At 39.8% G+C, this 13,777-nt stretch overlaps 1 protein-coding gene across 1 annotated transcript in view; it reads left to right on the top strand.

Annotated features, from left to right (window-relative positions):
* KIF16B (kinesin family member 16B) overlaps positions 1-13,777 on the top strand; it is a 276,668-nt gene that overhangs the window by 39,028 nt on the left and 223,863 nt on the right. Inside the window, 8 exon segments of the mRNA XM_006087971.3 lie at positions 1,919-2,035; positions 3,897-3,994; positions 4,720-4,829; positions 7,831-7,973; positions 9,390-9,558; positions 9,740-9,871; positions 12,230-12,387; positions 12,389-12,412. Of these exon segments, the coding sequence (XP_006088033.1) occupies positions 1,919-2,035; positions 3,897-3,994; positions 4,720-4,829; positions 7,831-7,973; positions 9,390-9,558; positions 9,740-9,871; positions 12,230-12,387; positions 12,389-12,412 (951 nt within the window).

Raw genomic sequence — 13,777 nt, 5'->3', positions numbered from 1 at the left:
TTAATAATGGTATTTTCCATGACTTAGTTTTAGCCCAGAGAAAAGTACGTGAGGAGCTCCTTCCTTTATTCTTTGGGAACTGTATGGAAGGCTGTTCTTCCTATCCATTGGCACTCTGTGAAGTAGTAAAGCTGATACATTCCTTTTGTTTAATCAGAGAGAATTGAAGAAAGATTGAGAGTTTTTCTTCATATTCCATATATTATGGTGAAAACCAGTGGGTGGTCTGGAGCCCCAGGCTCCCTGAGATTCCTGGCTTCTACTTTTTCACAGAAGTTGAGGGGGGTGGGTGGTGGAGGAGAATGGGTAAAGGCATTTTCCAGGTAGGATAGGGGCCTTGTGGTTGGTGTCCAGGGTATGGGAAGAGGACCCATGGCTATGAGGCCTTTAGATGCAGCGGCTTTTAGGTTAGAAGGTCCAGGTTGCAAATCCTAACTCTGCCTCTCACTCTGAATGCCCCATGACCTAACCTCTGCCCCTGAAAAAGGGATCTAGCAACACTACTCACCCTGTAGTGTTTTTATGAGGCCGCATACATGAGCACAATGTGAGCTGCTATTAGAGTTGAGAGTTGAGTAGTCATCAGAATTTGAAAATAATAACAGAAAATATCAGTTCCTAAAAGCTGAAGTGGTAAGCATGAACTCAGAATGAATGAGACTGGTCATTTGTGGAAATGACTCGATTGAAATGATCATTTGTGAAACGACGGACAAGACTGAGAAAACAAAGTCCAAACAAAATGGCAGGAAATGGTGGCTGCAGCAAGCAGGAGTCCAGTTGGCTGTAATTTATCTCGGCCTTGGATGACAGGCCTTTGTTAGCCAGGATGGTTTCTGTGGAGCTGAGTTGGAGGTGGCCAGTGTGTATTAGCCCTTTCTAGGAGGGAGGTGTTCCACCGGAGGGCTCTGGCTCCCTGCAGGGGAGGTGATGGGTCTGGGCACTCCCAAGGGGTTGATGAGGCTCCCACCTTGGACTCTGATGGCCCCACAGAGCAGTGCCTCACTTTTTTCTGGCTCTGACGGGATCTGATCGCACTCCCTCCGTTGATATCTCTGCAGCGGCTGATGTGCATTTTTTTTAAAGCAGGGAGGTGCTTTATGTGCCCTTCGTGTGCTAATCCAGGAGGGTGGGGGGGCAACATGAGGGCTTGTGGGGATTTGGAGAGCTTTGCTTGGTCCACTTCCCAGGCAGGTGTAAGTAGGATGACCACACATCTTGACTTGCCTCATGTATATCAGTTTTCTGGGTGAAATATTTGTCCTTCACCCCAGAGCGTCCACTGCAGTTATATGGCGCAGCAGACACGACGGACACAGGCCCCACCCAGCTCGGCTTCATGTCCTCTCCATCGTGGGCAAACATCCAAGTAGAAAAAGGCATCTGGACTGACTCTGGGAAGCTTAGCCATTCTGCCTCATCCACCTTCAGACACTTGCTTTGATGAATAGCCGGACCCTTAAAATGATGACATTGATTTGGCATAGTTTGGGCATAACTTCTGGCTGCTGTGACTTTCAGGTTTTGAATATTTAGTTTCTGGAAGCTCTGATAGAATGAATAACTTTATAAGTTTATTTAATTCTGAAATGGTAAATCAGCATGCTTTTAAATTATCTTTGCTTCTGTATATGATTGTCACTTTGCCTTATTTACATTTTTTTACTTAAGGAGTTTTTTTTGTGTGTGTGAATCTAAGTAGGAAAAAGAATGGGGGTTGCTTTTTGCTTGCTTAAAAAACTTTCCTTTTCATTAAAAACTGGGGTACACATGTATATTGTTGTTAACTCTTCTGCAGTGATTTATTTATGTGGTGTAATCCTTCTGAGATAAAAGTAGCATTCAAGAATATTGTCAGCACTGAAGGGGCTTTTATTAAAATCCATGGTAATATCTTTTGTGTTTTTCTGGCTTTCAGGTTTTCAAAACCCTTGGCACAGATGTTGTGAAGTCTGCATTTGAAGGTTATAATGCTTGTGTCTTTGCATATGGACAGACTGGATCGGGAAAGTCATACACGATGATGGGAAACTCTGTACGTTGTTTACACTGTGGGAAGAACATTTTTCATTCTCTCTCTCTTTGGGCTGATAGAATTGTCTCTTTATCTGCTTGGTCTGTAATAACTTGCTTTTCATGTTCTGATCATTCTTCAGCAATAAGATAAAACTCAGTAATAAGTTGGACTAAATGTCCTTTCAGAGATTTTAAATTAGAAAGAGTTCTAAGTTTATAAGCATGAATAATGGATGCAAGCCTCAGTTCATTTTCCATTTTTAAAGGCTTTATAATCTTATCAAAAAAGTGTACTGGGCCCTTAAGTAATTTATTCTTCTTTTCTGCCAACAGAACAGTTTGAATAAAATTACTGAACTCTCTTCTTTTTAAAATTATTTAAAACATTTTCCCCCCAAGAAAAATGTAAAAAAAAAAAAATCTAACTCTTTGGTATAAAGGTACTATATAAATCAAACAAATACATAAAAAGGATTAGAATTATATAGTTTATATAGAGTGTATATGGTTATAAACACAGTATGTAGAGTTTAGTAGTTATGCTATATAAATTAACAAACATTAGAGTTATATTTGCCCCAAAATATGGAGGAGTAAAAACAACTAGGCATTATTGCAGGAACTTGATCTTGTCTGTGTTTTCTCCAGATCTAGTAGTGCCATGTTTTCCTTTTTTTATGTCCTGGTGAAAACTGTTCACTGACTCTCAGGCCTGTGGCCTGTTCTAGATGGAGATACTGGCAGAGGACCCCAGGCTCCTGCTGGCGGCACAGTGGTGCCTTTAGGACTAATGGTTGGGTGGTGCAAGGAAGTAGCAGTATAGTCAGGAGTCTGGGTCACTCCCTATGACAGTATTTCAGTACATGTGTCTTGGCTTCTGACTCCAGGCTTTTCCTTGACAAGATTAGTAGATGATGCTGTGAGGAGAGTCCCCAGTGCTGAAAAGCAGGGAAGAATAAATAGGGAGGAACAAACAGATGCATTTGCTTTCTATCATTAATTTCCTCTTCCTGCTCTCCTACTGTGCCTTTGGAAGAAACCTCATCTAAAAGTTAAATTTCCCTGGAGCTATTTTCTGTAAGTGAGACATTTATAAAGTGCTCACAAATTACAACTATTTGCTCTGACCTTACAGTTGAGTACTATTTGTGTATTTTTTAAAATTTATTTTGTAAAGTAAGAACTTACAATATGGTAAAAGTTTTATTTTTTTCTTGATAAGAATTGGTACTGATTTAATGGTATAAAGAAAAAAAATCTCTTACAGCTATGATCTCTTTTGTTTTTTTGTGTTTTGGGGGGTGGGGGATTGAGGGAAGATGGGGATGGACTTTGGAAGAAAACATTGAGGCTCTGAAGTTTCGTTTTCTAACAACATTTTGCCTCATCTTTCATATCGGCCTGATGTTCATCAGCTTGTTAATGCTAACTGAACATGAAAGTTATTGATCATGCCCTCATTGAATAAGTAATACACTGTATTAAGCTCTTCCTGTCTCGGAAGGCCCGTGTAGGGATTAGTGCATCAAAAGAATTTCAACTTCCTTGGTTATAGATCCGATTTTTAACATTTATTCTGTAGCTGTAGACCCTCTTGTTTTCTTATGTTTGTTTGCATGCCTTGATTTAACTGATTAACAGCTGCTAACCACATATTACCGTAATCTCAGTGCGTAGAAATTAGAAAGCTCAGTTCTCTTATTTCAGAGAGGAGGAAGCAGTTCTGGGGGGAAATGGTGTGACTTGGGCACCGGGTGGTAGGCTTCGGGGTGGCATGCGGACCCTTGAGTCTGAGTCCCCTCCAACAGTCTACACATATTCAGTCATCGGTTGCTTTTGTTTCAAGTGACAGCTGTTGCCCTTCCTCTTTCCCACTGCAGGGCGATTCTGGCTTAATCCCTCGGATATGTGAAGGGCTCTTCAGTCGGATAAGTGAAACCACCAGATGGGATGAAGCGTCTTTTCGAACTGAAGTCAGGTAGGGCCCGTGGCCTGAGTGCGTGGGAGCTTGGCTCTCCTTGCCTTTAGGCATCAGGAATGGATAACACCTCTGGGTTCTGAAGGGAGACTGCCTCTACCCTCTCCTGAACCATGGTAGTAGGACATCAACCTTAAAACTCGTTTACTTTCAGTGACTTTCTTGAGTACAATTTGTTTTAGGATGTGGGAGGCTGGTAGAAATAACCCAGATTGGTCAGAAACACTCATTTTTGGGTGTTTTGCTCAAATGGGGTGAGCTTTTGAGTTTTAAGTGTATACCCAGTTCACTTCCCTTATTCTTTTAGCTGAATATGGTTTGTGTTTTTCTTTATGTTGGTAGGTTCACTATAAATGTACTCTTTAAATAAGTCTGCATGATTGAGGTGTTTTTTCCTCCTTGAAATTAAACTTTTCTAAGAGCCAGTCTCTTTGGTGGTTTTGAGAACAGACGTAGCAGTCTAGAGTTCTCGCTGCTTGACCTCTCAGTAGCTCTATGGCCTTGGACAAGTTGTCTGAATCACTGTAAACCTCCATTGCCTAACCTATAAAATGAGGATAATTGTACCACTTACCTCTGGGTTGTTGTTGTGATTAAATGACATATTACACTTAATGTATTACCAGATGCATCGTTAGCACCCATAAGTGCATGTTGCTGCTATTACTGTTACTATAAATATCTGAAATAATTTTTCTGAATTCAGTTCTATTTAAAATTTTTAGCTACTTAGAGATTTATAATGAACGTGTGCGAGATCTACTTAGGCGGAAGTCATCCAAAACCTTCAATTTAAGAGTCCGGGAGCATCCAAAAGAAGGACCTTATGTTGAGGGTAAGAATGAATATTTCACAGCCCTATTCTTATTGGGAATTTGTTCAAAAATAATAGTTTCAAAGAAAAAAGTAGGATAATGGTGAGATATAAAAATTTTATTTATTTTTGGCAGTTTTTTATAGTAAAAATGCCATGCTGTTACTATACAATGTTTATTTAATGAATTTGTATTTCACTGGGCATTTCCTGGATTTCTGGGGCTTGCCAATAGATTTCCTCTGGCTTTAAGAACTCTCTGGCCCTAACCGGTTTGGCTCAGTGGATAGAGCGTCGGCCTGCGGACTCAAGGGTCCCAGGTTCGATTCCGGTCAAGGGCATGTATCTTGGTTGCAGGCACATCCTCAATAGGGGGTGTGCAGGAGGCAGCTGATCGATGTTTCTCTCTCATCGATGTTTCTAACTCTCTATCCCTCTCCCTTTCTCTCTGTGAAAAAACAATAAAATATATTAAAAAAAAAACTCTCTGGAAATTGTTTTCCAATGTTCTTAGGCAAGATGAGCAGCCCTATCACCTGTCTTTTTGAATGGCATTGCATTTTGGCAGTATATTTTTACTGACACCAATGCAGCATGACCATAAGGAGATTCTGAGACATCTTGCCTTTTGAGAAGGTCATTTACAGAGTTTCCTGTGCTGAGGTTCTCAGCATTGGTGTTCTGATAGGGGTCACGGTCAGTTGTGAGGAATGTCACCAGTATAGCTGGGTAAGGGGATGGCCCTTGCTATTTATTTAAAAAATTCTTTAAAAAATAGGTTGGATTTAATGCTTTTCTTATTAAAAAAAGGCTTTAACTTATTCTGAGTGAGGTAGCTGAGTGATGGCTGGCCTGTGGGAGTCACACACAGGGATGTGCTTTAGTGTGGCTGTCATCTTTCATGTGTGTCTTTTTGGAGGCAAGGCTGAGAACTGGTCATGGGTTTGAAGATGTTCCTGTTATGGTTATTAGTTTTATCTGCAGATATCATGTGCACCAATAGGACCCCATCTGCATTTTATTAAATTTCCTATTGAACTTTTGCCTTTTACGCCCAAAGTAAGGTGTGTGATTATGTATTTGTTTTGTGGAGTGTGAAATAGCTACTATTGTTAATAGATTTAGCCTCTTTGTGCTTCAGATTTTGTCTTTAATGTGTTATCAGATGTTAAAACATATTATAAAGCTGGTTTGTGAAGAGACAGAATAATCAAACAAGGCAAAACATCCAGAATTTTATGTAGGTACACATGGGGATTTAGTTTCTAATAAATTTTCTATTCAAACTTTGGGGGAGTATGGATTATTAAGTCAATTATTTCCAGAAATTTGGAGAAGGGAAGGCTTTAAAGAATTTTTACTTAGAACCCAGAAACCATGAAGTAAATGTGTTAAATTTGAAGTGATAAAAAAATAAAATTTTATAGTTGGCAGAAATACCATAAACAAAGTAAAAAGAAAATTCCAAAATGGGGAAAATATTTTCAATTCAAGTTTCTGACAAAGGACTAATTTTTCTACTATGTAAAGAGCTCCTATAAATCAACAAGGACAGGTCCAACAACCAAGTGGAAACATGAATGAAGGGTGTGAATAGCCTGTTCACAGAAATAGAAATACAGATGATTTTTAAGTAGGGGAAAGAATGCTCAGCCTCATTCATAGAGAAAAGCAAAATAAAAATTCTTCAAGATTACATTTGTTACCTGTCTTTGGCAGATGTAAGGAAGCCTGATATGACAGTGATGGGAGACACAGTTTTGTGCAACACTACTGCCAGGTGTAAATTGCCTTCTGTGGAGAACAATTTTTGCAGTATCTATCAAAATTTCAAATGTGCTTTGATCAAGCAATTTCACCTCTTAAGAATTTATTCTGCAGAAATATTTTCACATACTTGAAAAGACCTGTGTACAAAATTATTTGTAGCAGTATTATTTATAATTGGAAACAAAATGTGAACAACCTCTGTAATCTCAATAAGCAGCTGGTTCAATTGGTTATGGCATATACATACAGTCAAATACTCTCGAAGCTATAAAAATGATGAGCAAAAATAGATCCAGAAACATAGAAACATTGAACAGACCATCAAACCTCAGAAGAAGGCAGGTGAGGGTGGAGGAAGGGGTAAGAGATCAACCAAAGGACTCATATGCATTCATGTAAGCATAACCAATGGACACAGAGAGTAGGAGGTAGGGCGAGGGCATGTACTGGGGCTGGGAGTGGCCGGGGAGAGGTCAATGGGGGAAAAAGGAGACATATGTAATACTTTCAACAATAAAGAATTTAAATAAAAGAAAAAAAGAATGAGGCATCACCTTAACTGGTACAGAATATTCTTCATTATATTATTACATAGAAAAAAGCAGGATGCAGAACTATGTTTTTGGTATGCTGCCATTTGTGTGAAAGGGAAAATATGTTTTTAAAATATGTAAATGCTTGTATGTGTATGGGTTACTTCTAGAAGGGTATGGAGGAACTGATAACATTGGGTTGACTGACAGAAGGGGACATGAGTGATGGGTTATAGGATAGGGGTAGAAGGACACCCTTTACACAGTGTACCTTTTGTAGCATTTGACTTTGGAATTATATGAATGTTTCCAAGAAAATGAATAAGAAGTTTTTAAAGAGGATTTAAAAGAATACTTTTTGGTTTTGCCTGAATTTAGTGTTTACATTTCTCTTCTGGGTGCCATGACTGATGCTAATGAGGCTGATGATAATAGCAAACATTTATCCCTGTGTTAGGCATGCATTATTCAGACCAGATGACTGAGTCATGGTGGGCTATGTGACTTGGCCATAACCATGTAAGTCTACTCACAAGCAGCAGAGCTGGGACTTGATCCCGGGAGGCTCAGCTCCTGAATGTGTTATAAACTACCCCTCTATAGGAACAAGTAAGATCTGCCAACAACTGATTTGTCCAGTTGTGTTTTACTTTATAGAGGTGGATTTCCTATTCCATTTGCTATATATTAGGAAGATTGCTTCACCCCTTTTTTTTCAGATTTATCCAAACATTTAGTACAGAATTATGGTGATGTAGAAGAACTTATGGATGCAGGAAATATCAATCGTACCACCGCAGCGACTGGGATGAACGACGTCAGTAGCAGGTCTCATGCCATCTTCACCATCAAGTTCACTCAGGTAAGGCAGATTCGCCGACCGGCTGGCTGTATCCCTGAGGTCTTACCTGCTGATTAGCACCAGCTGAGGACCCATCCTTGTTGAACAGGAGCAGCAGCAGGCAGAGGTGACTGTCACGTTCCTGTTAGTTAGACTTGAGCATGTGCCCTGTGCTGAGTTTCTCGGTGGTTACAGTCACAGAAATTTGAAATGGCCTGATGTGTACTCTTAAAAAATAGTTAGCAGGCTTCTGCCCTGTTCAAGACACAAAAAGTCTTGCTTTGTGCTTAATTCAGCGAAAGTTTCATGTTGCAAGCTCTGTAGGAGATAATGGATTCCTAGTCAGACCAGCTGGAGGCCAATGTAAGTAACACATTGGGGTGCATTATCGCTTCACAGAGGTCACCCCGCAATGTTGATTATGGTTATTAGAATGATATTAAAGGACAAGGAACATTTTAAAGTATTAATGTAAGAATTCACTCTGATCAAGGGGTAGAGGGCATTTTGAATATGTTTGGAAATTATTGAAGGCAAATATTTTAACACCTAGGCTGGTAGAATAGATGAATGCAAAAATGTAGGGTCCTTTCAGGGCTTAATAAAATGTTAGGAGTTTGGGGATGTCTTGGCTTGTATTAGCCATTGAACACACCAGATACAAAAAGGTAGTATTTTCAGAGAGAAAACAAAAAAGACAAGAAAACATTCTCTTAGGTCAATTGATGAATTCTCCACATCTACCTTTTGCTGGACCTTTGCTTTTTACTTACTCCACTGGTTTTTCTCCTGCGTTCTACTTAATGCAGAGTAGGATCTGGCCATTCCCAATTTCTAAGAGGTTTACGTTTTCATCAAAACGTGGTGATTTCTTTTTAGCATTTTGGTTCAGACTATCAAGTGTAAGTTAAAAGTCTTTCAGAAAGTAAAATTTTGGTAAAATTCAGAATCAGGGGATACAGTATTTCAGTTGATCATGTTATAATTTATGAAACAAAATTTGAACATCAAATAATGACCAAATGACCTCTTACATAATTGTCAACATTTTTCCTATTTTGGAGAGCCACTGTGCTTGGAATGTTGAAGATTCTAGATGAAAACAAAACTAATTATTTGTTTACTTATATTTTTCTTTGTTGAGTGCCCCTCAGTGTCTAGGTTCCTATTCCACTACAGTCAGACTCAGTATGCCTTTGTTGAGAGACACTGAGTGATTTGAATAATGGAATAGTTCTTCAGAAGATTTAGGAGTCACATATGGTATTCAGTTTACTTTTGGAATTTTTATGAGAAGGCCAATGGAACAATCAAATAAAAAAACCCCCAAAACCTATGCTGAGAGATCATAGGAGTGGAAAATAATTAGCATTTGTATCATCAGCAACATCAGAGAAGTTTATGCTTCTTCAATTTTGCTTTTCTGTTTTGCTGCAGGCAAAATTTGATTCTGAAATGCCGTGTGAAACCGTGAGTAAGATCCACTTGGTCGATCTTGCTGGAAGTGAGCGCGCCGATGCCACTGGTGCCACGGGGGTCAGACTGAAGGAAGGGGGGAACATTAACAAGTCCCTCGTGACCCTGGGCAATGTCATTTCTGCCTTAGGTAGGTTTCCACTGTCTCCTGCCTCCTCTTATTCTTTGAGGTCCTGTGTTAGCCCAAAGCAATTATGTTTGTGTTGTAAACTGAGGCTATATCCTCAAAGTTTTCTGAAGCCAAATCAGAAGGAAAAATCTTCAATAATTGTCTTTCTTTTCTTTTTTTTTTTTTTTTTTGCCTCCTGCAGCTGATTTATCTCAGGATGCAGCCAACCCTTCTGCAAAGAAGAAGCAAGTTTTTGTGCCTTACAGGGATTCTGTTTTGACATGGTTGTTAAAAGATAGCCTCGGAGGAAACTCTAAAACTATCATGATTGCCAGTAAGAATTTAAGTTCTTTTCCTCAACATAGTGTTTCATGTGAATTAATTAGATATTTAAGTTTAAAGAGTCTCATTAGGAAAGAGCATCTTTTTATGTTGAAAAATGAATAGTTTTTCTATCATGCAGAAAACCACTAACTGTGACCTAGTCTGTAGTACCATATTACTCTTTCTCCCTCTTGCTGGCTCCATAAACTTGCCATGTTCATGGTTACGCAAGCTGGGATACGCGCAGAATAATTCTCAGCTTTTCTCTGCTTAAAGTACAAGATATAAACTTTTACTTCGCTAACTCATAGGAGAAAGTCATTATAGGGACGTAAAGTAAAAATAACCCAGGTCAATTGATAAATTCTCCACATCTTTACCATTTATTAGACCTTTGCTTTTTACTTAAAAATTGTAAAGCCATACATGTGGAATTTAATATTGAGAATTGAGAGGGAAAAGACCCAATAAATACAACAAATGATAATGACAACAGCAATATACTTTACTTCTGTTTTCACTAATTAACTGAAAGAAACAGAACAGAGAAAAATATACAAAGGGAAGATAACTCTTGAGGAGAACTTAAACCCTGTTTTCCTCCTAACCCTACTTTCCCCCTACTTTCTACCTCCTTTTCCCTTCCCCTTGTCTCTGTGTCTCCCCGACTCTGCCTGCCATGTATTAACTGGGCAGGGGATCTACTCTGGGGTGTGCACCCCAGATGCATTGTGTAGCCACCTAAGCCCTACATTTTGTGGAGGTGAGGAGGGTGCAATTAACCACAGCTTTATGAGGAAAAGAATGAACGGATACACTGACTCTTTCAAAAATTTCAGGCTCTGGATTTTTATAGGTGGTAGACTTGACCAGAACTTCAAAGAATATTTTAACTTCTGCTTAATATTGAGAAGTACAAATACAGTAGTCTCCCCTAATTGCTTTCTGCGTTTTCAGTTACTCATGGTCAACTTTGGTCTGAATATATTAAATGGAAAATCCCAGAAATGAACAATTTATAAGTTTTAAATTGTGTACCATTCTGAGTAGCAGTGACAAAATCTCTGCCATCTTGCTCAGTCCCACCCAAGATGTGATCATGCCTTTGTCTAGCATCTCCACCCTATATATGTCATTTAGTAGCCCTCTGAGTTATCATATCCACTGTCCTGGTATCACAGTGCTTGGGTTCAAGTAACCCTTATTTTACCTGATGCTGGCCCCAAAGTGTAAGAGTACCAGGGCTGGTAATTTGAATATGCCAGATAGACTTCATAAAGGGTTTCTTTTAAGTGAAAAGTGAAATTTCTCAGCTTCATAATAATAAAAAAAAAATCATATGCTGATGTTGTATCCATGGTGAGAATGAATCTTCTATCCATGAAATTGTGGAGAAAGCAAAGAAATTCATGCTACTTCTGCTGTCACACCTCAGACTTCATAGTTATGACCGCAGTGTGTGATAAGCGCTTAGTTAGGATGGGAAAGGCATACAGTTGTGGCTGGAAGACATGAGCAGAGAATGTGTTTCCACTGATGGCAACATGTTGCATCAGAAATCACCGAGCCTGTATACGGACTTGAGCAAGGTGTCCCCTGAGACAGGTGACACCAGCCATTTACTGCAAGTAAGGGACGGTTACACAGACTCAGGAGTAGGGTTGGACTGAAAAATATAAAAATGGCTGCAGAGGCTGTGTCTGCCCATAAAGCTGCCGCCACATTTCCAGATGAGGTGAAGGCGTTGGCCAGGGTTCGGTACTACCAGTGCTTTCAGGCACCCACTGGGAGGCTGGAACATGTCCCCCACCCCAGTGAAGAGGGGCCACTACTGTAGTCTTGAATTCCTCTTCATCCAATATATTTTTAAAAATATTTTTTTATTGGTTTCAGAGAGGAATGGAGAGGGAGAGAGAGATAGAAACATCAACTATGAGAGAGAATCATTGACCTGCTGCCCCCCACCAGGGGATCAAGCCTGCAACCCCAGCATGTGCCCTGACCAGGAATCGAACCATGACATTTTGGTCCATAGGTCAACATTCAAGCACCGAGCCACGCTAGCCAGGCATTTTTCCAATATTTTTTAAAAGAGAAAGCTCCCTAACCTACAGTGGAGGACCTCACATCTCATTTTAGAGTTGGTTCGGTGGCTGATTCTACACTTAAGAAGTGCCAAGTGACATTTAATTTAGTATAGTGAGTGCTTTTCCTATAAATCTTAGATAATTTTTAATATTCATTACTGTGGCAGGGAATATTTATTTAATGACCTGGGGTTAATCTGACTTTTAAATTACAAACCAACTTTGTGTTAAAGGAAACACGGAGTGCCGGCTAAATTATTTTTTGAATTCATTCTTCATAGCCATTTCACCTGCTGATGTCAATTATGGAGAAACCCTAAGTACTCTTCGCTATGCAAATAGAGCCAAAAATATCATCAACAAGCCTACCATTAATGAAGATGCCAACGTCAAACTCATCCGTGAGCTGCGAGCTGAAATAGCCAGACTGAAAACGCTGCACGCTGCTTGCTCAAGGAAATCAGGTCGGCTTTTTCTGAGATTTATGGATAATTTTCTTTGAGTAATGGCATCTATTTCTAGATCTTAATGAGATAATTATCTCACTTATTGTATTGATTTGAGTAAATAAGTGCTAAGTAAAGCTTGAATGAGTTAGCCAGTCTCTCCTTCACATCACTCTTCCATTGTCTTTACATTTATTCTGTGCTCCTTATGTAAGTAAGATTTTATCCACTAAATCTGAAATGATTAACTATCTAATCGTTATCAATTATGGATGGAAATTTAGCATGCAGTAGGATTAGCAGCATAATCTCCATTAGTGGAAGGAAATTGAGGTGCTTGGAGTTATATTTAAAATTCTATTTGTGCATTTTGTGACTTTAAAATGTATTGTAACAGAAGGAATGAAAGACTAGTTTGAACACCTTTCTGAGTTTTTGTTCTGTACTGTCCTTTGCAGAGGTGGTTATGGTGACACAGTGACATGTGTGACATACCTGTAGCCTGGCTGAGACGATATTCCTGGGGCCTTGTTTGATTGTTGGAACAGCCTCACTTCAGCATCTTTGCGGATTCCAGGGAAGGGGCCTTGTCCCTTTGTGTTTTTCACAGTGAATTTACTTATAATCTGCAGAGTTTACATTCATAGTTACATTCTTTTATTTAAAAAATGTATTTTTATTGATTTCAGAGAGGAGGGGAGAGGGAGAGAGAGAGATAGAAACATCAATGATGAGAGAGAATCATCGATCGGCTGCCTCCTGCACGCCCCACACTGGGGATTGAGCCCACAACCCAGGCATGTACCCTGGCTGGAAATTGACCATGACCTCCTGGTTCATAGGTTGATGCTCAACCACTGAGCCACACTGGCCAGGTCAGAGAGAGAGAGAGAGAGAGAGAGAGAGAGAGAGAGAGTGTGTGTGTGTGTGTGTGTGTGTGTGTGTGTTTGTGTATTTCATAGAGGAAGGGAGAGAGAGATAGAAACATCGATGATGAAAGAGAATCATTGGGATTGAGCCTGCAACCTGGGCATGTGCCCTTGACTGAATTGAACCCGGGACCCTTCAGTCCCCAAGCTGATGCTCTATCCTTCAGTCCCCAGGCTGATGCTCTATCCACTGAGCCAAACCATCCAGAGCAGGAGTTACATTCTTGATGAATAGTGTGAACTAGGTTCTTATAGGTCTAGACCAGGGGTGGGCAAACTTTTTGACTCGAGGGCCACAATGGGTTCTTAAACTGGACCGGAGGGCCGGAACAAAAGCATGGATGGAGTGTTTGTGTGAACTAATATAAATTCAAAGTAAACAAAAAGGGTACGGTCTTTTTTTTTTTTAGTTTTATTCATTTCAAACGGGCCGGATCCGGCCCGCGGGCCGTAG

This window comes from Myotis lucifugus, unplaced genomic scaffold (assembly GCF_000147115.1).
Source record: "Myotis lucifugus unplaced genomic scaffold, Myoluc2.0 scaffold_42, whole genome shotgun sequence".
NCBI lineage: Eukaryota > Metazoa > Chordata > Mammalia > Chiroptera > Vespertilionidae > Myotis > Myotis lucifugus.
This window is presented reverse-complemented; position numbering and strand designations above follow the sequence as displayed.